This window comes from Trematomus bernacchii, unplaced genomic scaffold (genome assembly GCF_902827165.1).
Source record: "Trematomus bernacchii unplaced genomic scaffold, fTreBer1.1, whole genome shotgun sequence".
In the NCBI taxonomy this organism is placed as follows: domain Eukaryota; kingdom Metazoa; phylum Chordata; class Actinopteri; order Perciformes; family Nototheniidae; genus Trematomus; species Trematomus bernacchii.
This window is the reverse complement of record NW_022987705.1, coordinates 7,027,602-7,051,158: the sequence shown is the minus strand read 5'-3', so window position 1 is coordinate 7,051,158 and position 23,557 is coordinate 7,027,602. Positions and strand designations below refer to the sequence as shown.

Genomic DNA, 23,557 nt, shown 5'->3' with positions numbered 1-23,557 from the left:
GTTGTATACAGCTAGTAGCATAATTGTGAAGTAGGGGCTACTTGTCATGTTGGAGAGCAAAATGTCCCTGATGTCCCAAAAGTTACAGTCACTTTTTGCAGGGGTGGAAAAGTACTCCTTTATCTCTAGTAGAAGTTACAATCCCATGGCCTAAAGATACTCCCTTCCAAGTACAGACGTTTTTATTATCAGCATTCTGCACTTATGCAGTATCAATGTAGTTTACTAAAAGTATTGTGCAGAATGGCTCCTCTCACACTGTAATTTAACTTTATAATATCTTGTTTTGTGTTTTTTTCAATAACAAATATGCCTTCATGTAAGAGAATGAATGTGGAGCCTATTTGAAATACTTTATTGGATTTATAGGAAATATATTATGACATCATATATAAGCATATCACATGCTTTTCTTATTCAAAAAGTAAACTAGCAACTATAAGATCTAAATAAATGTATTAGTGGAGCAGTATAAAGTAGATTAGAATGGAAATAGTAAAGGAAAATGGGTTTCTAGATTGTATTTAGTTTAGTTACTTTAGTGAATGACTCCAACAGTATATGACCCCCTCTAGTGCCACTCTTGCATGACTCTGCTGTTATGTTCAGATCTAAGTTAAGATGTGTGTGTGTATAGCACAGGAAAGCCCAGACGTATTGTGAGGAAGCCCAAGGGAGGACAAGGGGTTAGAAGGTACACAGCTAATGTTCCCCTTAAGGCGACACTACCAGATTAATCTGACTATATATCTTATAGAATTAAAAGGATAGCATCTTTTCTTTGTTGCAGGTGATTTGCAGGCATTTACAGTGCAGACAGTAAGGCTACAAGGATACCATCAAGGAATGTGAGATAGTCAATCCCATTCAACATAAAACAAAAGCTCACGTCACCATGCTGCCCTTCTTTAACTAGAAGGTTAAACAGGTTTTCTGAGTAGCTCTCTAAATGTGTTGGTCATTGCACAGGCGGTCCTAATAAATAACTCTTATTCTATGATTGCAATCAACTTAACCCATTCGATTTTTTAATAGTTACATTTGTGGGCCATGCAAAATGAAGAAAAAATAAATAAACTTAACATATAATCCATTCAGCAGTAAAGTACAACGTTTTAATTCTATGTGTTCTGTCATGCAGTGATCTTCACTTAATGCATGGGAATATTTGTTGTAAAAATCAGGTTTTTTTTTACACTGTATCTACTGTACACAGGGATAAAATAACACAGATTACATAACTCAGTGTGGGTGTATTAGCTAGTCTTGAAAAATACTATATGCTTCACTCAGTGGGAGTGATTTACTTAACAACATAATAAATCATAGCAGAGCTAAGATTTTATATTTTCAAGCATCATCCTTCTCTTTCTATTCTGTAATTGTTTTAGTGTATGTATACTGTGCCTACATGTCACATCTCACAATGCCTTCCTTTTCTCAGTTTTCCCCCCCTCGCCTTTCTACAGCATGACCCAGGTAAATATACGTCTCTATGACAGGAATGTTAATATATGGAGCAGCGTGTCTCAGCAGGTTAGCGTAGCTTGTACTGAAATACATGTTTGAGTAAAATTAATTGGCATCCATCCTCACAGCGATGTAGGACAGTGAAACATCTGGAATGGCTGGTGGAAGTTTATCAAGTTCATTCATGCAGGATAGAGTTCATTCATCAGATAGTTCAACATATGCTGATGCTGCATGGCCTTGCATTTAAAAATACTGGTGAAGTAAGATATGTTAAAGGTAATTCACCCGAAAACTCACTTAAACTTTCAATGGAACTTGGTCTGTGGTCTTTTTGACTGAACAATTCACCATACAGATTTTATTTGACATTGAGAAACCACTGACTGTCAATTGTCTGTCTCATTTCATTTATTTTGGAAAGACCTTATATTTCACTGAAGTGTAACAATGCTTAAAGTAGTTTTTTTCATGCGCTGTTCTTTGTATTTGAATCAATTACAGCCCATATCTGTATACCTCAAAAAATATATTTGATTGATAGTAAGCAAATGAGATTAAAATAGCTTTACTCTTAGGACACCCTGCATGTGTGACCAGATCTCCTCTCCCAAAGACCGTAAGGGTCAAACAGGCCTCAACACGCAGAGTCATCTTCAAAGTTAACGTACAAATAACAGGTCTTTACTCTTGACCTGCACAACATAAAATCCAATGTGTGCAGGCAAACTTGAGGAATTCCACAGTCCATCGACAGCTTTTTGAAGACCATAAATCATTTTTTTGGTTAATAAACACTTAGAGCGTTGCTGTACTTAGAAAAAAGTATGAACTGAGAGATTTAAAAGATGATAAGATCATGCTAAACTAAAGCATTACCTCATATGATGTTGAGGAATGTGCTTCCAAGGTGAAAAACCCTTTGCCTCTAGCCACGTTTAACAGCATTAAGTAGAAAGAAGGAATGGGGAGGGGCAACACGTCTCATTTGTTTAATTTATGTGCAGCTTCCTAATCAGTTTGATCATTTCCCCAACATACCTTCAGATTTCATTGCTTTTTGTGGATAATTTATCTTTTTTTAAATATCATCTTTATTTTCTGTCCTGCATATGCTTGCTTTTACGTGCAAAATAACAGCCACACGTGCGCACACAAGTAGCACACACACACCTGCCTGTGGAACTCACTGTCTTCTTGCTGAGGTAATGTAGGAGGGGAAAGCATTCCTCAACCCTTCCTTTTTCTCTCCTTCCCTCACACAGCATTTCATATCTCTTCAGAGGTAACCTCACTCTTTCTGCATTATCGGCGTCATGCAGTTTAGAAGCACTACGTAACGTTGCCTCAGCTGGATACTTGTGCTACGTCCAGGTTCTTCAGACTGATGTGTTGGATTCAAATGTTGGATGACAACTTCTGCACAATACTTCTGGTATGTTAAACAAGGTCATTCTTTGTTTGTTTTTAAAGCAACATGTTATTTGCTAAATTTTTTTTTTTAAATAAATCCGTCTCAGTTACAAATGATTACATAATCATTGAGATTGAGATTATTAATTGACATTAAGATGGTATAACGTTATTGTACAGTTATAAGTCTGAAGTAGGGCACTTTTCTGTTTATTTTGCATACATGGTGTCTTTGTTATACAGGTATATTTTAACCTTATAAGACCAACCACTGTGTGTTTTAAAAGACAAAGAAGAAAATGCCAATGGCAAGGGAAGGGTGTTGAACTCAGCCAAAAATATCCAGCAGGAAAAACAGTTTGAGCAAAAATGTGTTCGTCAAGAAAAGTCTGAGAGCTTACCGAGCGGTGCGCTGTGGGTTTTTTATCAAGACAGACTTGCTGTTGATGTGTAATTGGACTGTTGCATTACACATTATATCAGCCCAAATAATCCCTTTTAACTAATATCTAGTACTGATAGCACAGTCTTCACAGCATTAAAATAGTTGGGAAGTAATTACTGCTAAAGTAATTTAATGCAGTACCTGGCCACGTCTTAGTGAGAGGGAAATGACCTTATAGACATTTTTTCCCAAAACAATAGACATCAACACAAAGAAAATAAACCAACACTGTTCACAGATCATTTTGTAATAGGCAACCATTTAATTTCCGAGTTTACAAAAACCTAAACATTAAATACAAAATAATAATCATATCTCAGTTTTATTTAGATTTGGCACACACCATCAAAATTAATTGTCATTACCATTACACACACATCCATCTACTGAAACAAATGACACTGGATTATAGATGCACATTTTCTTTAGTGTGCACACGTGTGAACAATATGAATCGATTTGCCTAAAGTTACATCTCATGTCTCTTTTCTATCTCTCCCTTTCTCTCCAGCTCTGGAATTTCCTGGGACATCCAAATGTGGGCCACTCACACTTTGTTTCAGGAGCTGTACGTGACCTGACAGCTCATCTGGTTCTGTCTGAATGAGGAAAACTCTCCACAAAGACTGAACAGGGGAGAACTGGTTCCCTAGTGATGCATGGAGCTTCCTCTGCAGTGCCGGTTGAGCAGCAGCCTTACAGGCACAGTCACCCCCAGGCTGTGGGTGTCTCTTTGAGTGACCTGCAAGGTAATGTTCTTAAATCAAAGCTCCAACAGCCAACTGAGAACCATGCCTGAACCTGTTCCTCTGCCACATGGAGATACGACTCAGCCGGACTTGGCTCAGGAAGGACTCTGTGGATGCAGACAGAGTTCAGACATGGCTCCTGGCGTGGATCAAAGTGGAGACCATCTGCCAGAATCCATGAAAGCATCAGAGTGCGGTTCATCTGAACTGCTAAGAGTAGTGAAGCACAAACCGAGTGCCATTGTGTTCTGTGATCATGATGGTAACACGGACAACAAGGTGATCTCTGATGATGGAGAGTCCTCTTCATCCACTGCTGAAGAGGGAGAGGATGATGAGGAGGATGTTATTCCCGAGATGTCACAATATAAGGAATTCCTGGTCAGTCGTCAGCGTAGAAACTTGAGCAGGAAGTGCTTGAGAAAGAGACCGGATGCCCAGCCTGATAACGCTGCATCTGGCTTGCAAGAGCCCCCCGACGAGGAAGAACCTGAGATCGCAGGTAGCCAGGAGGAAGAGGAAGCGCCTCAGAACGATGAGGAACAGGTAAGAAAAACGAGAGAGGAGAAGAGTGATAATAAAGACAAAGAAGTGTTATTCACTGTGCAGAAGAGCATTGCTTTGTTCCACTGCACTGCAGACATGTTGACTTCTCAAAGTGGGAAAAGCATGTTTTGCTTATAGCCTTTACAATGGCTCTGTTGTTTTAAGTAAGTCATGGGCAGGCATGAGCTATACCAGGACCCTAAAACTAAAACAGCTAAATGGAATTAAGCATTCGTTAATTGTATAATGTTCACCTGTGCTTTTCCCATTGTTACATAACAAACAGCCTCAGTAAAAAAGGCACATTTTGTAACTGTCTTTACTACTTCCACCACTAGAGGGCGGCAAGTTGTTTCAAATGATTCACCAGGAGCTTGTTTACATTGTGTTAATGTATTGTAATCTTTATTAGCATTTCTTAATATCAACTCGGAACAATTAAATGGATTAATATACTTTACAGTATAATGTAGGGTAGTTAATACATCCTGATGAATTAGTGGCTATAGATGTATAATTATGAAGTATCTGATATGAAAAATACTTCTGACTGGGCTTCTTTGTTGCATGTCATCCTCCTCTTTCGGTCAAGCTGAATAAAATAAGAAATCTTAAGAAAACATAGCCTGTTGCAGCACTCTATATCTAGCAGAAAAGCATTACAGCTCTTTTTACTTTTTTTTTAACTAGCGTGCTATGCTCAATTATGCTTCCAAAATATTGTGGGATAAAGAGTTCATAATCGTTTGAAGTCTTTACAAAACGAGTCTTTGAAGTGAAAGAGAAAACGTGTTAAATAAAACAGGGATCTGAATAAAAATGTTGGCAGGTACACCTTCAATCATAAATTCCTCAAATGTTTCTCCTGGCCCGATCTGGCATCTCCAGCTCCCAGCATGCACTGTGCCAGCGGGTATCCATAGTAGTAATAGTGTGAGCGCGCCCCTGACCGCGTTCTCACACCTGTCAGAGCGGCCCTCAGCCCTCTGGCACGCTGCACACTGTTCTCCCTGTTGGACTGAAATGAAAGGATTTGTTCTCTCCGCCCTCCTTTTGTGATGTCGTTCACAGAGTTTGACCAAGTAGCTTCTAAAGTCACTTATTGACAGGCTTAGGCCGTGCTCATTTGAATACCTGTTAAGTCAAAGAGGCCCCTTGTGGTTCCACATTCTTGAATTACTAGGTCCAGGCCGTTTGGTCAAACTCAGCAGTGTGGGTAACAATTTAGAGAGAAGTATTAAAACTGCAATAAGATTGATATTGATCTGACAAGCATATATGTCAGCGCTGTTTGTTATTTGACCCTCAGCATGGTCTATAGGCACATGGCACATTACTGTCTCACCCAAATTAGCGGTAACATTTAGTTGTATTTTTCCACTTAGTGTACAAGCCTGCCATGATCTTTTTTTATAGATACAGGCGCGTGACTTTTAAATGTTTAAGATTTATTGTTAAAGATAACAACTATAGAGTTAGGGACATATGGTCCAGTCAGTCACAACTGTCATGTCCAGTGGTATATTAAGCCTCTTGATTTTGAAGATCACCAGACTAAGTTAGCAAGTGAGACAACTGCTCACATAAGTACAGAAATAAAGACTAACAAATCCATTTAGCAATATTAAGGTTATGCGCAATATACACTTATTTTATTTTACAATTCATCATGATTTGTTGAGGTAACCGGCTCCTTCAATACTTTTAGATTTCCGCCTGCGATTTTAAATACTGCTACATGTATTTACCATGGTGTACTTATTTGTTTGTATGTGTATTACTGTGTTACTGCTGTAACACTGTAAATTCCTCCCCTGCCCTACCAAAAAAGGATTTCTGATGTATCCTCTCTTCTGCCATAAGATCATTTGTCAGAATAATTATTGAGTTAGAGTAGCTAATTATGACGTTACACTTTCAACACTATATTGTCATTTAGTCATGTGCAAATAGCTTCTTATTTCAGTATTGCCAAGCACTTTACTGCCAGAGCAAGGATAGCCTTCACTTACTTATTCATATTCTTAGCCTGTCATGATAATGGCTCTTTTAGTGTTTCAAAGACAGCTCAGTGGATAATGAAATGGTCTTGTAGCAGATATATAGTGATGCATTAAGAGCTCTATCCTCTGTAAACACTTTGGTTAGAAGCTTATTAACATTTCATGAACTCAGGGAGCACTCTGCTGTGAAGAGTGAGTGTGTGCAAATGGATGTCTGCGCCATGGTATGCATCTGTGCTCACATTAGCACATTCAACGCTCTACTCTGCGTAAGTTCATGTTTGCAGTCAGTCATGCCAACGAAAAGCCTCCACTTTCTGTTTTCTCCCCTCGCCCCGGCTCTGTCCCCCACAGTGAGGGTAAAAATAGCACCCTGCTGCACATAGACAGCCTTCTGTGTTCCTGTGTGTAGGAATCTGGAGATGTGGGGGCTGTAACACACAGGAAATGGCTTTACTGCCAAAGCTGTTACTGCAGAACTTTTTTAAACTGGTCAACATGATGGGGTTTGGGAATGGGAGTGGACAGAAGGGTGTGTTTGTGTGTGTGAGTGGGTGGTTGGGTAGGTGAGGGCTTGCTTGTGTGCATGCATGTATGTGTGTGAGTGAGTGGGCTGTTTTTGGACTTCATGCTCCTCAAAGGGGCCCTATGTGCTGCTATCAGCCTCTGGGACTCAGGGATTGGCAGCAGAGCCCAGAAACAAAGCAGTTTGTTCATTTCCTGGACGGCCAGCGAACAAGTGTCTCAGTCAGAGTCCATGACCAATGGGTGGGGAGGGAAAGAGATGGAGAGCGAGGGTTTAGGTATGTGCATAACTGAGCTGTATGTAGTGGACATGCATTACAACACATTAACATAACTGGCCCAACGCTGTTTTTAAAATATAGTTTAAAGCCAGTTTATTAAGGTCTCCTGGTTTTAATATTTCTCTTTCATCCAAGGCTCCTCTCCTCCTTGCTCTGCAATAAAGTCATTGAGAAGGTGTCACTTCCTCCACAGTCCAGGGCACACTGTGTACCCCTAGTGGGGCTGAAAAAGCTGCTCATGTGCGTGGAGGCTTACGGCAATGAAGGGTGGAGTAGGTGGATGAGGAAGAGGAGTGTGTGTTGGTTAAGGTTCAACAGATTTCTCCGAGAGCAGCATTCATCAGTGCAAGGTTAACACCAGAGTTTGTCCTTGAGCCATATTTACCTGTGTGTGTGTGTGTGTATTTGTCTGTGTGTGTCCTCTGCCCTGTGTGTTCAGGCTGCTGCATCCATGAATCTGCTTTGGGAAAAGTTGGATCACCTCGATGAGGGGACCCAGGAAGTCCAAAACTCCCACTCAGACGAGGCCAATGACGAGGAGCAGCAGAGCACCGCGGTAAGTTAGTTCATTTAAATCAAGTCAGGTCTGATTTTGTTTAAAGGCCTTAAACAAGCTCTTGGATTTGAAGCTTTATAAGAACAAATGTCACAAGAGATAAAAAGCTCAATGAAGAAGCCAGTCATAAAGGTGAAGTTAGGGAGCTGTAAATACTATACTGAAAGACTGCAACGTTTTTAAATGGAGACTAGAGAGACTTTCCCCTCAAAAGATGGAAATGTGTTAAATAGCCCACCAGCTTCATTTCATTAAAACACATATTTTATGAAGATTATTCAAAGGTGATTAATCAGGCCTAAATGGGGCTCACAATTGTATGATATTAGGTTTTTTTTATAAGGAATGTAACTTCATTCGTAATACAATACGGACGTTCGCATGGGAGTATTACCATATCTTTTGTGAATTACAAATGATTTGCTATCATCAGTAATCACTACCTTAATATGACATTTTCTCCACTAAAGTCGGTCATTCATTCAAGTTAGAAAGCTGCTGTGAGTTTTAAAAAGTGTATTAATTGCATGAACATTTTGAAATAACCCTTATTAGAATTCAAAATGATTGACGTGAATAATATAACTTTGATTCGACAGCAGCTTAGCTATAGTAGCATTACTCTCAGTATTATATCCATTTCAGCCACAGTTCATTACTATAGCCCTACTTTACACCACACCATTGGAGGCCACACACACTCATGCACAATTTACCATTGACTCATCATACAGTGTACCACACACATGTTTGGCTCCTAATTGGAATGGGTTGCCATGCTTGCATTCTCTCCCCCTATTTAACATGTGGTAGATTACATTAATTAAGAATAATAGTTTGGATCGGCTCCAATCCTGTTGTTCTTTCCGCCACTAAAGCCTTTTCTAAATCAGATGGTTTCTGTCCGGCATCCATCTGTAAAACCCTCCATGTTCCTCAGATAGTAAGAGCTGAACTCACACCAGCTTTCTGATATTTTAGAGGTTTATTTAACATCATTTCTGGATGGAGTTGTAGCCAGCTCCTGTGCTCCTCTGCTCTGCTCTCACGTTACATTCCTGCTGCCTCATTATGCTTACCAAGTATACATCTGGTAACCTCAAAAAGCTCTTAAACCAACAGCACAGAACTTTAGGAATTCTTATAAAAGGGCTACATTTAATCCAGCTAATCTTAATCAAACTACCTGGCAGGCGATTAAAACAACAGACCTTTTTTTTTTTTAGCAATGTGTCTCACAGCTGTCAATTATATGTATGTATCACTAAAGTAACTTATTCTCAGTCGGTAATATATAGATTTTTTGAAGTAACCTATTAAGGTAATATACACAATTAAACACAATTTATTGGTCAATAAAAAAAAGATCAATAAGAATTCAGTTCAGCCTGCCTGAAAGATGAAGAGGAGCACAGAGAGCATTTATTTAAAAAATGTCAAATATGTATACGGTAATAAATATTGAATCACCTCAGCACAGAACATTAATGTGTCATTTTGTGTTATATTTTTAGGGGGTAAAAGGCATTCAGGTTTGGGTACAGGGCTGAGTAATTGAATATCAAAACTTTATCTTAAATACCCTGCAAAAAGTTCCTATTTGTTAGATTAGAAAGAACAGAACAGTCCAAACAAAAATAAGAATACCAAATGTGTAAATAGAGAAAGTCATGCCCGAATTAGAAATTCAGATGACTTGTACTCTGTTTTGGGGACACAGTGTCCTTCATGTTGTTTTCCAAGTGTGACCGCAAAATTAGCAACGGCTCATGCCATCTCTATGAGGGAAATGCTCCACAGGGTCAGAAAGGGAATTTACTACACAGACAGGCATTGTGTGTTGTGATGAACGGAAAATGTGTCTCTCTGTGCTCTCTGTTGAAGATTGGATTCTTGTGCCTTGTTTACAGAAACGTATGCCATTCCTCCCGCACTTTCAGTTACACTCTTGTTTTCACTCTCATTTTCACACACACACATGTTATCAGTAAAGTGTTGGACGGGAGGGGAGAGCGGGAAGAGGGTCTTCTCACTGAAGTGGGTACAGTAGTTGAGTCATGAGGTTTAGCAGGGATGGACTTTCCAGTGTTGTCAGTGAGTCAAAGATAGATAAGGATGGACTGGATGAGAGGGGATTTTTCAGAATAAGAGAAGGGCAGGCGCATCATCAGCAGTGTCTTATATCTTCAAACACTCCCCACCAACATCAGCTCAACTAAAACTCTACAGAAAACAAACTGAGATACAGAGAGCTGCTGAAGAGGCATGTGACATAAAGACAGGGACATCTATAAAAGACTGGAGAGGACAGAGCTACATAGAGAGGCATAATACAGATGCTACAGGGTAAGTAAACATTACTTTTCAGACATAATCGCCATAAAAATAAGCAAAGTAGACACATATCAGAAGACTGTAAAGCAGTTAAAACTGTATGTCAGTCGTCTTGACAACATTAAGGTCAAAGACAAGAGTTTCTTAGAATAGCATACAGTGGAAAATGTCAAAAAACATATTCTCTTCCGAGAGTTAAAACAGATAGAAACTAACAGGGTTTACAGGATAGGTGTTATCTTGTGAAAAAGTTGATGTAAAAAAGCTGAAAGAGCATGTTTGGGAAATGAATTGATCTTATTTAATGAACGTTTTGCCTTATTTATAACTTTTGTCAAACATTTATGAAGCTAAGAAAAACATCCTCAGCCCGGTCCACTCCTCAGCTGTCACAGAGCGTTTCATTAAAAAGGTCATCCTAGCATTTGGAGTTTCCCAGATGATGCTGTTTAAACTTCCATTTATTCTGGGAACTTTAAGGATTCCCTGTATTAGCGAAAAAGTGCCAGGATGTGTATTTGTATTTTCCAAGTGCTGTTCCCAAGGTCAAGATTGAAATGTAAAGTAAACATGGATGGGAAGTCCTTTAAGTGCTCAGAAAAAAAAGGGAATTTGAACAGTATTTTGACCCCTGGGAAACCTCATCTGCTGAGGAAAATCATGTGATATGATGAAAGGCTCCAGATATAATACTGAGTGGAACTTGTGGTGAGGTTGTTTTTGTCAGCTACCGTTTTCTAAGTTCAAAAAAGGAACTTTAAGTCTCAATTTAGGTTTTTGTGTTTGGCTTGGAAGAAACACGCATCTTTTCTGTTCATCTGACTTCTTCTTCTCTGTCCTCCCAGGGTGCTCGGGGGGGTTGTAGGACGTTGGGCCGATCACTGAGTCTGGATCAGGAAAGCTCCAGAGCTGCAGACAAGCATGAGCCACTGACCAGGCAGCGCTCACGACCTTTGACCCGCAGCAGACCGCTGACCCGCGCCTCCCTCTCGTCCCCTGCTCACCTCCATGCTCGATGGGCCAGGGTGAGACAAACTTTACTTCTGTGTGTGTGTGTGTGTGAGTCCTATTGAAAGTGAAGTTCAGTCTGCTCAAACTCTGAACTCATGGCAACAACTTGAGGCTATAATGAGTGTTTGTGGTCATGTTTGTTTACGCTTCTTCCTTCTACTGCTCACTACACATTATAGAAAGAAAGTCGTTCTACCCTGAGCACTTTATTCAAACACAAATGCAACTAGGCTACCGTCTACTGCAGTGTTTGTCTACTGATTATAGCGTCAGCAGATATGATCTCTGTGATGCACCCTCAATTTGGTTAGCTTAAAGACTTAATCTAGATCTTCTGTTTACAGCATGGACACTTAATTACATCTCACACTTTGAAGCTGACCGTGCAGACACATCTGATTGATAAAGTTGATCAGTTAACCATATGAGGAAAAGGTTTTGATGTATCCCAAACTCAATTTGTTACATCATTAGAGCGAGACCTTCCGTCTCATATTGTGTATTTTATGTAATAGTGACTTGTTTGGGGCAAAGTGTGCTGAAATAAATAGTGTGATCTTGGCGTGAATGTTCTTGTTATATACGTTGTCTTTCTACCTAAAGCTACAGCTAAATCTTCTATTTCTTATCATTTACACCCTCCCTGTTCTTCCTCCATGATCTCTCCTCCCTCTCTCCGGGCTTCTGTCCAGTCTGCATGTCCCCTGCTGTTGTGTAAATAAGGTGAAAGTAAAAGGATGAGACAGCTCTGCTCCATATACAGCAGTCTGCAAGCTCAGCTTATTCTGAGTCAGCACTGCAGCATCAACTAAAACGACCACAAATACCACCGCAACATGCTCAAGATGAAGGGAGGCAATGTGCAAGAAGATGTGGACTTGGGTTTAGTTGATGCTAATATTTCACAATTATGAAATGGCAAAAACATCTACTATGGATGTTAGTTCTTGACAATCAAAATAGTAGTTTGACAAACTACTATTACCAATTTACAGTTGGCTCAGGTGGAATACAAACTCAGTTGCTATTAGCGCTTTTTAGGACTTATTGTCCATAAGTTGAGAGTAACATTTCATTCTTGATCTTAGAAATTGTAGTAAACAGAAAAGGTGATTAAGACCTCTGGGAAAATTCAGAGATTGTTTAGTCAGAATTTCTCAATATTTAGGTGGCTTCATTACAAACTGTGGTTTGCAGGTAAAAAGGGTCCAGATGTTAAAATGCAAACATTTCTTTTTGTTTTTTTAAACAGTTGAGCTCACAATATAGGTTACACCATGAATTATTGTCATTTTCATTATGTTAAAACAACAATTATACAATTAAGAAATCTGATAAACGGTCACTTCTCCGACAAATATTTCTCAGTTTTTAACTGGACATCTGTACATTTCCAACAACAAAGAAACAAAAGCCGGGTTTTCAAATCAAATCATTGCTCACACGGGTGCCCAAAATAGAAAGCTTGCTTCTGCAGTATACAACGTTACATGACGTCGGTCGGCCTGCAGTGGAGCCTGAAGTGTCAGAGTTATTAGTTGAGTGTGTGTAAGTGTGTGTTAGTGTGTGTAGGCAGAGAGCAGCAGGGGCCGTGGGATCAGACTGATGCTAAAGAGTGGGTTTATTTTCCCCCAACCATGACTGATAAAGTACAGCTGTCCAAACTGCCGTGGACACACACACACACACGCACACGCAAACACGCACACATACGCATAGACTTCTTCTCTGCTCCAAATGTAAAGCATACTTTGAAAATGTATTTAAATCTGGCAGCAATGCAGCCATTTATGAATACATTTTCTTTTTCTATCACTTTTTAAAGAAAACACTCTTTTGTGAAAGAGAAGCCATTCATTGTTTTGGTTGGTGATTGTATAACTTAAATATTGGAAAGGTGCCATTTTATACTTTTATATTTTGTGTTCACCTAAATACTGAATTAAATGAGTCCTGGTTGTCATTCTTTTGTTAGTAAGACATCTTTTCACAGATAAAGTAAAGTAAATATCAGTCATGAAATTGAAATTGAAATCTGAGTACACCACTTGTCTTTTTAAAACTTGAATCAACAGATGAGATGATGTCTTGTTTGTTTAGCAATCTACAGTTTATGATCTCAGGAATGAGAGAAGCCCCGGGGGAATCGTGCAGCATTTCCTGTGTAATTGTAAAACTGCTGCTGCATCATTTGGTAAAACCCTGCTTCTTTACATTTGTATGGATGTGGGGTTTTCCTATGACAGTGGTAGCACTCATGATAAACTGTGTTTTTATAATGTTTCACACAGTGGTTAGGCAACAAATCTTTGACATTTTGTTACCTGTTTTGTCCATTTTTGCAAGTTCTCTGACTTTTTAAGGAGAACATAGTGTGTGACGTACTCCTTAAGATCAGAGTCTAAGCTTTCATTTCCTGTGTTAATATACTAGCTACTGAATATTTGATTCCTGGGTTGTTCTTGGTGGATTTTAATCTTGCTTTTCTTGATGTTATAGTCTTCCCTCTTTTTTTTTCTTCTTCCCTTGTTAATATTTATTTTAAAAAACAGTTACTATCATCCATACACAAACCTTAAGTTGCTTTGCCTGAAGGGGATCCGTGCCATTCATTAAGCCAATATCACCCAATTAAACAATCAATGTTCACTTTGAAATCAAACTTATCTTTGGTTGATATCCAAACAAATAAGCTACTTGGGCTGGGTGGGTTTTCATACGATCTTATGGCATACACACTCAGGAAATCAGCTTCTGCTTGTTAAACCAAATTGAAATGTTCCCAGCGTAGCTACTGCTGCTGCTGAACGAGGACAGTGTGCATCATGGGAACTGAGTCATTGCCATTGGCTGACGCAGAGTTTACATTCCCTAAAGCTTCCGAGTGTTCATGTGTACACTAAGTATTTGTATATTTTATTGCTTTTGTTTTGGTATTCACTGTGTATTTTTTTCTTTTTGTGTAATTGCAGGCTGCTGGAAGGATGACCAATGGATGTGCAGGTATGATAAGTGTGAGTGTGTGTGTGTATGTGTGTGTTGGGTTTCAGTGTGTGTGTGTGTGGAGCGGATGCTTGTGTGCACCTAGTATCCATTCAGTAGGATTGTTTGCATTCCCGCTTTGGGATAAAACTGGACTTCTGGGAATGTCTCCCACAGGATTTCCAGCCAGTGTGTCAAACCTCAACCACCCAGAAGTAATGATACACTGTTTCTACTTTCACACACACACACACACACACACACACACACACACACACACACACACACACACACACACACACACACACACACACACACACACACACACACACACACACACACACACACAAAGCCCTGCCTGTACACATACACAACACATGCATATTCAGGTGCATAAACAAAGATGATGCGGTCAAGCTCATACAAAAACACAAACACTTTGAGCTCTGACGTTTAGTGGAATTTGTCTCGTGATAACACTCAGAAGCTTTCAGCAGAACAACATTATTCAACATGTCTCTTGTTATATATATTATTATCTTAACAGTTTGTCTTTGTTCTCTTTGGGAGTGCATTTGACACAGACAGTGATACGAGAGTCTGAGGAGATGATTAATGAGTCCAACTCTGACCCCTGACCATATCTCTTATCCTCAGTGTCCCTTTTTGATTGACATGCACAGGCGTCATGGCGACTGTAATTAACAACAACCCCGGGAGATGTCTCGCATTCGCCGCACTGTGGCTCTGTTTATTTGGTGTGTTTTCTCTTAATGCGTGTGTGTGTGAGCTCTCACATCGTGTTCTTGTGTGTGTGTGTGTACATTTTGGGGTGTCTCCAATGACCACCAGCGAGGGTCACATTTCTGTCAATGATAGTCCTTGGAGGAGAGGTGCACTGTGGGTAATGAGGCCCCAGAGGCTGTAGGAGGTCAGAGGTGATGCCGACGGTGGCATACGATGCTGAGGTTGAGAGTGTGTGTGCTGGAGAGACAGAAACATTTCATACAAACACGGCAGCGCTGAGCGAGGAGTGTAGATTAGTTCATTGTTTGGGTGTTCGTGCTTCACGTTTGTTTTCTCACTTGAGTGTTTATTTTCCTCTGATATGAGGAAACACTTTGGCTCTTTGAAAGAAATCCTGTCTAATCAATCACGTGTTTTTCGGCCTGTGTGGGCCGTGTCCCAGCTGCAAAGGGACAGGATATGATATGCTCATATCTCTGCTCACATAGCTGACATTTAATCTGCCCTCTGCCAGATAAACAGGGAATTCCTCCAACAAAGTATAACCAGAACGTATGGAGGTCCCATTATCAGGCTGTACATTTTCTTTAATCATGTTTAGCGTATATCTTTTGATGTCTTTTTTGAGTGTGACTTGTCTGTGGGTGTGTGTATGAGTGAACGCATGCCAGGATGGTATGTGGTTTAATTCCCCCCCCCCCCCTACCCTCGAGCCACCCGGGGAAACTTTTAATCCATGTAAAGATGAAAGGATTTATTTTTAATACATTTTTTGGGAGGAATTAATATGCAATACCAGAGGAGTATTTTTGTATACATGCTTAAGAGCTTTACTTGGCCTCCAGTTCGTTTGCATTTCAGTGATCTCTTAATCTTTGAGGTCACCTCCACAGTGCAGACTGTTACCTCAGGTCCACTACACATGCACAAAACTGGATTCTTCAGCAGTCAAATATTATTGTGGACTTAAAATGAATGACTTGATTACCTCCCCATCTCAAAAGTAACACATGTCCTAAAAGGAGCAAATCGATTATTTGTTTATTACTGGAACTAAGCAGCAAATCAGGTTTCATACACACACAACGTTTAGGAATTGGTCACGCAAATGTTGGTTTCGACTTGGAACTAACTCAAGACTGCCAACATTTTACTTAAAGTGGACCTATCATGCTATATTTTAATAATATAGTGTAGGACCATACCTATATAAGGCATATTTATACTTTTTTTTGTAAATGATAGGTCCCCTTTAAGCAAAACAATTACTTCGCCCAGCATTTGATCAATAACATAACTTCTTCTTCTTCTTCTAAAAAAAAAAGTTTAATCACAGAATATTTCATTTTCATTTTTTTTTTTTCATGATTAGGATATCTGAAACTCTGTGTGAATAAACTTCCTCATAGCACTGTGATTTACCCTATATTAATTATTTACATTAGCGTAATAATAACTTTGCTATACGTCAATATTGGGAGTTTGGGTCCAGCACATGAATGTAGTTTTCTTCTAGCTGTTCATTCCAGCTCTACATGTTTTCAGACAAGCTAGATGATTACACTACCACCACTCTGGTAACAATTGCAATCAAATACATTTTAGAAGACTATTTTAGAGCAGTGATCATGAGCCAAATACACACTGACACAAATTCTCTACACTTTCAATGCAGTCCAGAATTATATAAAAAAAACATGTAATCCATCAGAAGTACTTTACTGGAAAGGGCTCGGGGAGGCTTTGAATATCTCGACCTATATACAGTAGCTTGTGAATCTGTTTAGGGTGTCCCTTGCATGTCTGTGAATATGTTTTATGACTGTTTTATAAAATGTCTGACTGGAGGAATTCAGCTGATTTATAGCTGAATTCTTAACCTCGAGGTAGTGTCATGCTGATATTGAATTAAAATGGTTTTAGCTTTTAGTAAAATCACATTTCTTGTAAAAGTGCTAAATCTGTCGGAGGCTTCAGTCAGTGTATGATTGTTGGGGGTGTTTGAGACTGTCATTATGTGTTAGGCACATCTCCCACAGAAAAGCAGTTGGCTCAGCAATTAACTTGCAATAAACCTTTAAAACGTAATAACGGTCGCTTGCTGTGGTGTTAATGTGTGTGTGATTGTGTGTGTGTGCGCTCATGTGTAGACCCACCAGAGTGCATACATTAAAGGTTAGTGATGCAAGGAGGTCCCTTATTAACTGAGTAAGTGAGCCTGTGTGTGTGTGTGTCTATGTTCGTGTGTGGTTAATATTGCAGCAGTGTGCAGCAGTGCTTTAACAAGTCTGGAAGTGGATTTGGCCGGCGTCCCAGTCTCTCCCTCTGTTCCTACCCTCACCTTTCCTTTTTCCATTTTCCTCTGTCTTTCCGCCCTCTGCTGTCTTTTCTGATCTTCCAAATTGTAACTTGACCCCCACAATGACATTGTGTTTGTTGTCCATGTCTGTTTTCCATCTGGATTTGTTCCACTGTAACTGTTTGCTTTGTGCATTATATTATTGCTGTTGACCTAAACCTCCAATGCCTTCATGTGTAAAGAACATGCATGCAACACTACTTGAAAATGCATTGAAACCCAATCAAACACACACATTCACTGTAGTTCTATGTTTTCCACAATCCTGAGACCCTTATCTAACTTTGACCCGCTCCTTAGACTTAATTACTCCAAAGTCCCAAACCATAAATGTACTTTTTATCAACCCATTTGCCCAAAGAAATTTTTTTATGATAACAAAGGAATTACAGAATATTTATTGTAATTGGACAAATGGATATACTTTGGACAAGTATCTAACAGTACACCTTTGAAGTTTTTATATCACATGACAAATGAACACTTTTTCTAAACTGTCAAAGTGCCGATTTTTGAAAAAAATAGAAAACAATGTTTTTTGTGTGCAGATCTTGAATATTCAACTTGTGTTAGTTCAATGACACTGAAAGCTTCATTGTGCTTATTAAAGTTTCTGATACAGCCATTTCAAAAGAAAAATTAAAACTCAATTTGCATGCAAACAGGTTAACTGATTTAGTACATTTAATCAGATGTGTGCTAAGACAGGGAGAGAACACTACCAACACAAATGGAGTTATCCGATAAATTAAAATCACACACACACGCTGTAAACACCAACATATATCACCTTATAAATCTGTTTCGGAAAAGAGTTGCCTCCTTGAACAACCAGCAGATACCGAGCAATGTTAGCATTATTAGGAGATATGTTTGTGTGCCTTTTCGCTCTGGTTTGGTCTCCACCAACTCTTAAATGTAGATATCGGGCTGCTTAATGCCCCTCTATGTTCACAGAGTAACTGCCTGTCTGCTGTCTGTGTGTGGTGGGCAGCATTAAGTTGTTTTTTAGAGCTTTGTCACTGATTACAGCTGCCTGCTGCGACTGGAAATACACAGTAACCATAACAGTCAGATGCAGGCCATAAAACCAAAACAACAAGCCGAAAGATTGTAAAACTCTGTATTTGTGTGTGTATGTGCTCGTCTGTTTACACATATTTGTGTATTGAATGTACACACTTGTATGTTCCTGTGTGGTCCTGCAACCCTACACTAGCCCAGGAAAAAGGCTTGAGGAAGGAGGTTGGTCCTTGAGGATTTTCCTTCTAAAATGCTTATTTTAACAGCTTAAACCCTCACTATATGTGTATGGCTCCTGAGTGCCTTTTTAGAACGATACACTCAGCAACAAGGCCTCCTATCAGCATGTGATCTGCACCCCCATGACCCGTGAAGTTTCCTCCGTGTCCATTAGCTATTGTTTCCCCTCCCGGTCCTGCCCCGGGTCCTGCTCCTTCCATACCACAGTCTGTACCCCGTAGCCCTCGCACTCGGCTTTCAAAACCCCCACGTCTGTCTCCACATAAGACGTCTCCCCCTCCCCATTCAGTGCCATACCTTAGGCTGAGGCTGCTTCCCATCTACCAGCCCCGACTTCCCTTGTTTCCCATCTGTATCATCTGTCCTCCTTGGTCCCTACATTGAGACCTTTGCTTTGTGTCCCCCGGCCTCAGGCAGGCCACAGTGATAGCCATCTCCTGCTAGGATCCAATAGGAGGTGGGTGAAGTCAACAGACTTATCATTGCAATTCGTAGAGGGGAAGTTGTTTTTGTTGTTACTGGAGAGAAAGTATGAGGATATACACAATGAATTAGCTCGTGACCCACTTTCCTCATGGCTCGTTTTCAAAAGGAAGTGACCAGAGCGGCATTCTTTGATTGACAGAGACACGCTGATACTTCATTCAAGCCCATGTTAACAGATGCGGATAATGTTGCTGCTTTAATTCTGAACCTTTTATGATGACACATAATAAGCAAGCAGATCCTAAAATAATAATTTCCAAAATTAATTATTTTTTCATTACACTGTAATGAAGTTAAATGAAAGCTTCTGATCACACACTAAAAACCGAGAAAATCTAAATTGTTCCCATTCAGATTGACTTCATCCACTAGAAAATCAAATGGCTTGGAAGCTTTTAACAAGAATGAATGAATTTGTATCTTAAGCGCTATCATCGTTTAATTTCCTCTTTTGCTGAGACTTCACTGGCTTTTTCTTTTGCAAGGGAAATCCTTTAATCACATTGTCACTCTGATGCATCAAAGTCACCGGTCAAGTTAACAATTTGAACTCAGAATACAATTTTGTTTTTTTGCGCAATCAAGATTTTCTTTTTGAAGATTTATTTTTGTTTTTTGCTTTTATTCAACTCTCCATAGAGGTTTTTAATTATCAAGAAGGAGCTTTATCTTTTACCTAAATTACATTTTTGCTAAATGTACAGTTTTCAGCTCATGTTGTGTTGCTGAAGGTATCAAACTAAATACCCTCACGAGTAAAAACACAAACAGAAGTTGGTTTTAGATCCTGCAGCATGTTGAAAGTGAGCAACATATGGAATGATGTGTTTCATTGTAGCATGATTGATTGTGTGTGAACGTGTGTGTGTGTGTGTGTGTGTATGCTCTCAGGGATCACTGAGATAGTATGAGCTAGGAATTTTAGGGTCAAGGTCACACAGTTCGATCTGTTTAAAGGTTTCATTTAATCTTTTCCACTTTAAGCAGGCTGGTGGTTCTCACTGGTAAGGATGAGGAGTGCTTCTGACGAATACAAATCCGTTTGGATTTCTTATTTGTTTAATGTTGATGCAGCACACCAAAACATTTAAGGTCATGTAGAGAATGTATATGTTGGTTATGCATGTGTGTTTCAGTCTCAAACAGCAGAGTGAGCTGAGCAGCTTTGCCTGAATGACTGCCTGTGTAAAGGCAGCCTGAGTGTTTCTGAAAATAGACGGCAGAGGCCACAGAGACAGTGACAAGGATGGAGAGGAAAAACATTAGGAGGAAGAGGAAGAGGAGGAAGGGTACAGGGTAGCTGAGCAGACTTGCACATTTAAGAAAGCTAGGATAGGGCAGTTGGTTGGACAATAATAATAATAATACATTTGATTTATATAGCACACTTTAAAAACAACGTCATCTCAAGGTGCTTCACAAAGCTATAAGGAACAATAAGTAAAAAGTTATCTAAAGGAGCATATTGGATAAAATATGGCAGTATAAAAATAAAAATAAAAGGTTAAGAGCATAGAAGGTTTAAAAAATAAATAAAGTAAAGGGCAGTCAGTAAAATGCGGTGTGGAACAGGTGGGTCTTGAGGCATTTCCTAAAAACTGAGAGTGATGCTGAGGTCCGTATGTTCTCTGGAAGCTGATTCCACAGACGTGGACCCAGGGAGGAGAAAGCACGGTTTCCCATGGTGACCAGTTTTGTCCGCGGGACAGCCAGGAGATTGGAGCTGTCTGACCTGAGTGTGCGTGAGGTATGTGAATGTTTTCTGGTTAGCAGTTCCTGTCGGTAGGTGGGGCCAGTGTGGTTGATGGCATTGAAGACCATTATGAGGACTTTGTAGTTGATCCGGTGTGTTACAGGGAGCCAGTGGAGTGAGTGAAGGATGGGGGTGATGTGCTCTGATTTGCGTGTTTTTGTGAGTATCCGGGCGGCACAGTTTTGTATATATTGTAGTCTCTGAGTGGTTTTTGCTGGAAGGCCTGCAAGCAGAGAATTGCAGTAATCAATGCGGGAGATGATTTTGTCTTTGATCCGTTAAATCATTGATCAGCCTGAACTCACTAACCCAGATTCTGCATGCCTTTACAGCTATTGACTTTTTATAGTAATGCTATAACATTGCCGGAGAGTCTTGGAAATGATTCCCTAGAAACTAGAAGTTGCATATTCAGAACAGACAAATAAAAAAACAAAACGGCTAAATGTTTCTTCAATTAATCCATTCAGGTTTAATTTGTTATTGTTATTGGGAAAATACTTTGTTTAGTGGGTAGTATTTAGATTATTTAAAGTAGCTCTTGATCTGCTGATTATTTCTCTTGTATCAACATCAGAAGATAGTAAACCATGTCCATCTTAGCTTTTTATAAGTCTAAGGTGATGTGGTTGTTAAATCAGTTAAAAAAACAGGAAATCTCCATATTAGAGCTTTTTTGCATGAAAATATTAGTCTGTTATTATAATTGTTTGAAATCCTTTTTCCTTCTTCGACCCACTCATCGTTGAGTGTCTTGTTAGAGTGGCAGTATTTTGAAGTTGTATTTGTGAAATCACATCGAGCCTTTGGAGACCGATATTACAAGAGAGGGCCTTGAGCATATCTGAGACCATCACATGCAGCATTTCTGACTCATCATGCTGCTTATTCTACACAATTTCCTAACTTGAAATAACCTGACAGGAAGAGAGAGAAACTCGAGCTCCTCCATCTGCTCCACCTTCTCCTCCTCCTCCTTCTCCAAACCAGCGCTGTCCATTTCTGTAACCGCTGCAGGATCTGATTGCTCTCCCGGTGGAGACGCCCATGCACTGTTGTGTATTTGTTCTGAAGTCAGATCCCGGGTCTGTCCGGAGAACATGTCCATTGTGCTGCTCTGATTGGCTGTCCATGCCCTGGAATGTGTTAGGTTGGTGTTTTGATTGGCTGCTGCTGTGAGACAGTTGTTCCTGTGGTGTTTTCTCTCCCTGCCCGGGGTAGAGGTTGACTTCAAGGAGCAGCTTACCATCTACATATCATATCTTTCAACATCACAATGGAGAAATTCTAAACTGACCCTGGATCAAAGTAGCGAGAAGTTTTGTGGTTTTCCCACAAAAGTGTTTAATTTCTGACCTGTGGCCTCTCTCTTTCGCTCTCCCTCTGTCTCCTGACCTCTACCCACAATCCACTCTCTTTCTACTCCTACAGGTGAGTAACTGGGGCTTGATCCTTCATCCTTTACCTAAAGAAAACAAATGAAAAAGCTGTATGAATGTTTAAACATTATCCAATCCAATATGCTTACGGATCCCCATCTTCTTGAAAAGGTGTAACCAGTGTTTGTGGTAAAGGTCAGAGATAGCTGTGTGGGAGATCCATACAATTTGTAATTGTTCTCTCACTGATTAAGGTGATAACATATTGTTCTTTGAAAATAGCACTCTAGCAAGGGACGCATGTCACTGTATGTCATAAAATGAGAGGACTCGCAAGAAACAGATAGTTCAAAATGGTTCAAACTGAAGCAGCATATAAGATTTTGGATAAACGTTCCAATAATTGTGTACAAAATAGTGTAGAGACCAGTCATTCTTCTGTAGTGTATATACCCAAAAAACACAACAAGCAATTATTTCCTGGTCAAATAATCGACCAATTATTTTTTAGATAAATGTCAGAAAAAAGTCCATAGCATTTTCTCAAGGTTATGTCTTATATTGTAAGTCCAAGACCTAAAGATATTCTGCTTAGTGATATAAAACTGAAAAAAACAAACTGAATCTCCTTCTTTTAGAGGCTGAAAGTTGCCATTTCTGAATTTAAAACAGATTTATTATCGGCTTAAAAGTTCACTAATTGATCAGAAGACCAATCTTTTCACCACTTTATAGAACAACATTATTATCAAGTAAATGTTTTCGGAAAAACACAAGAAATGTCAGTTGGAATCCCCTCTGATTGTTTAATGATTAGTCAGTTGTGCCTGTAGTTGGCTGTGAGGATTTGTTTTCCTTAATCCTGCAGCGCACACATGAAAGCATTTTCAAAGGCAACACGTCACAAGTTAATGTGTGTATAAGTGTGCATATATCCAAACTAAATACATATGCATCCACTTACTCATTAGCTAATGCATGCTTTGTATTTGTGTGGGTTATTTACATACATTTTTGTTATTAATGTCTGCATGTACAGTAACGCAGTGTGTTTACGTCTCTTTAAGTGCTGGTCGCCATGCCGTCACTCTGTCTGGAACCTTCAGGGTTTATGTTACACTTTGGGGTTACGCTGTGTTTCATGGTTGTAAAATAACCCATTTTGGTGAATGTGTGTATCAGTTATGTCATGACATCGACCACACACATGCAGTTATACAAACATCCCAAACAATGCACATACACACCATCAAAC

At 39.6% G+C, this 23,557-nt stretch overlaps 1 protein-coding gene across 1 annotated transcript in view; it reads left to right on the top strand.

The window, feature by feature from the left end:
- The first annotated feature begins 4,134 nt into the window (after positions 1 to 4,134).
- Positions 4,135 to 23,557, top strand: part of stard13a (StAR-related lipid transfer (START) domain containing 13a) — a 45,310-nt gene continuing 25,887 nt past the window's right edge. The window contains exons 1-4 of the mRNA XM_034140280.1: positions 4,135 to 4,623; positions 7,872 to 7,988; positions 11,168 to 11,347; positions 14,306 to 14,336. Of these exons, the coding sequence (XP_033996171.1) occupies positions 4,210 to 4,623; positions 7,872 to 7,988; positions 11,168 to 11,347; positions 14,306 to 14,336 (742 nt within the window). The 5' untranslated portion in view covers positions 4,135 to 4,209. The remainder of the gene's footprint in view (positions 4,624 to 7,871; positions 7,989 to 11,167; positions 11,348 to 14,305; positions 14,337 to 23,557) is intronic.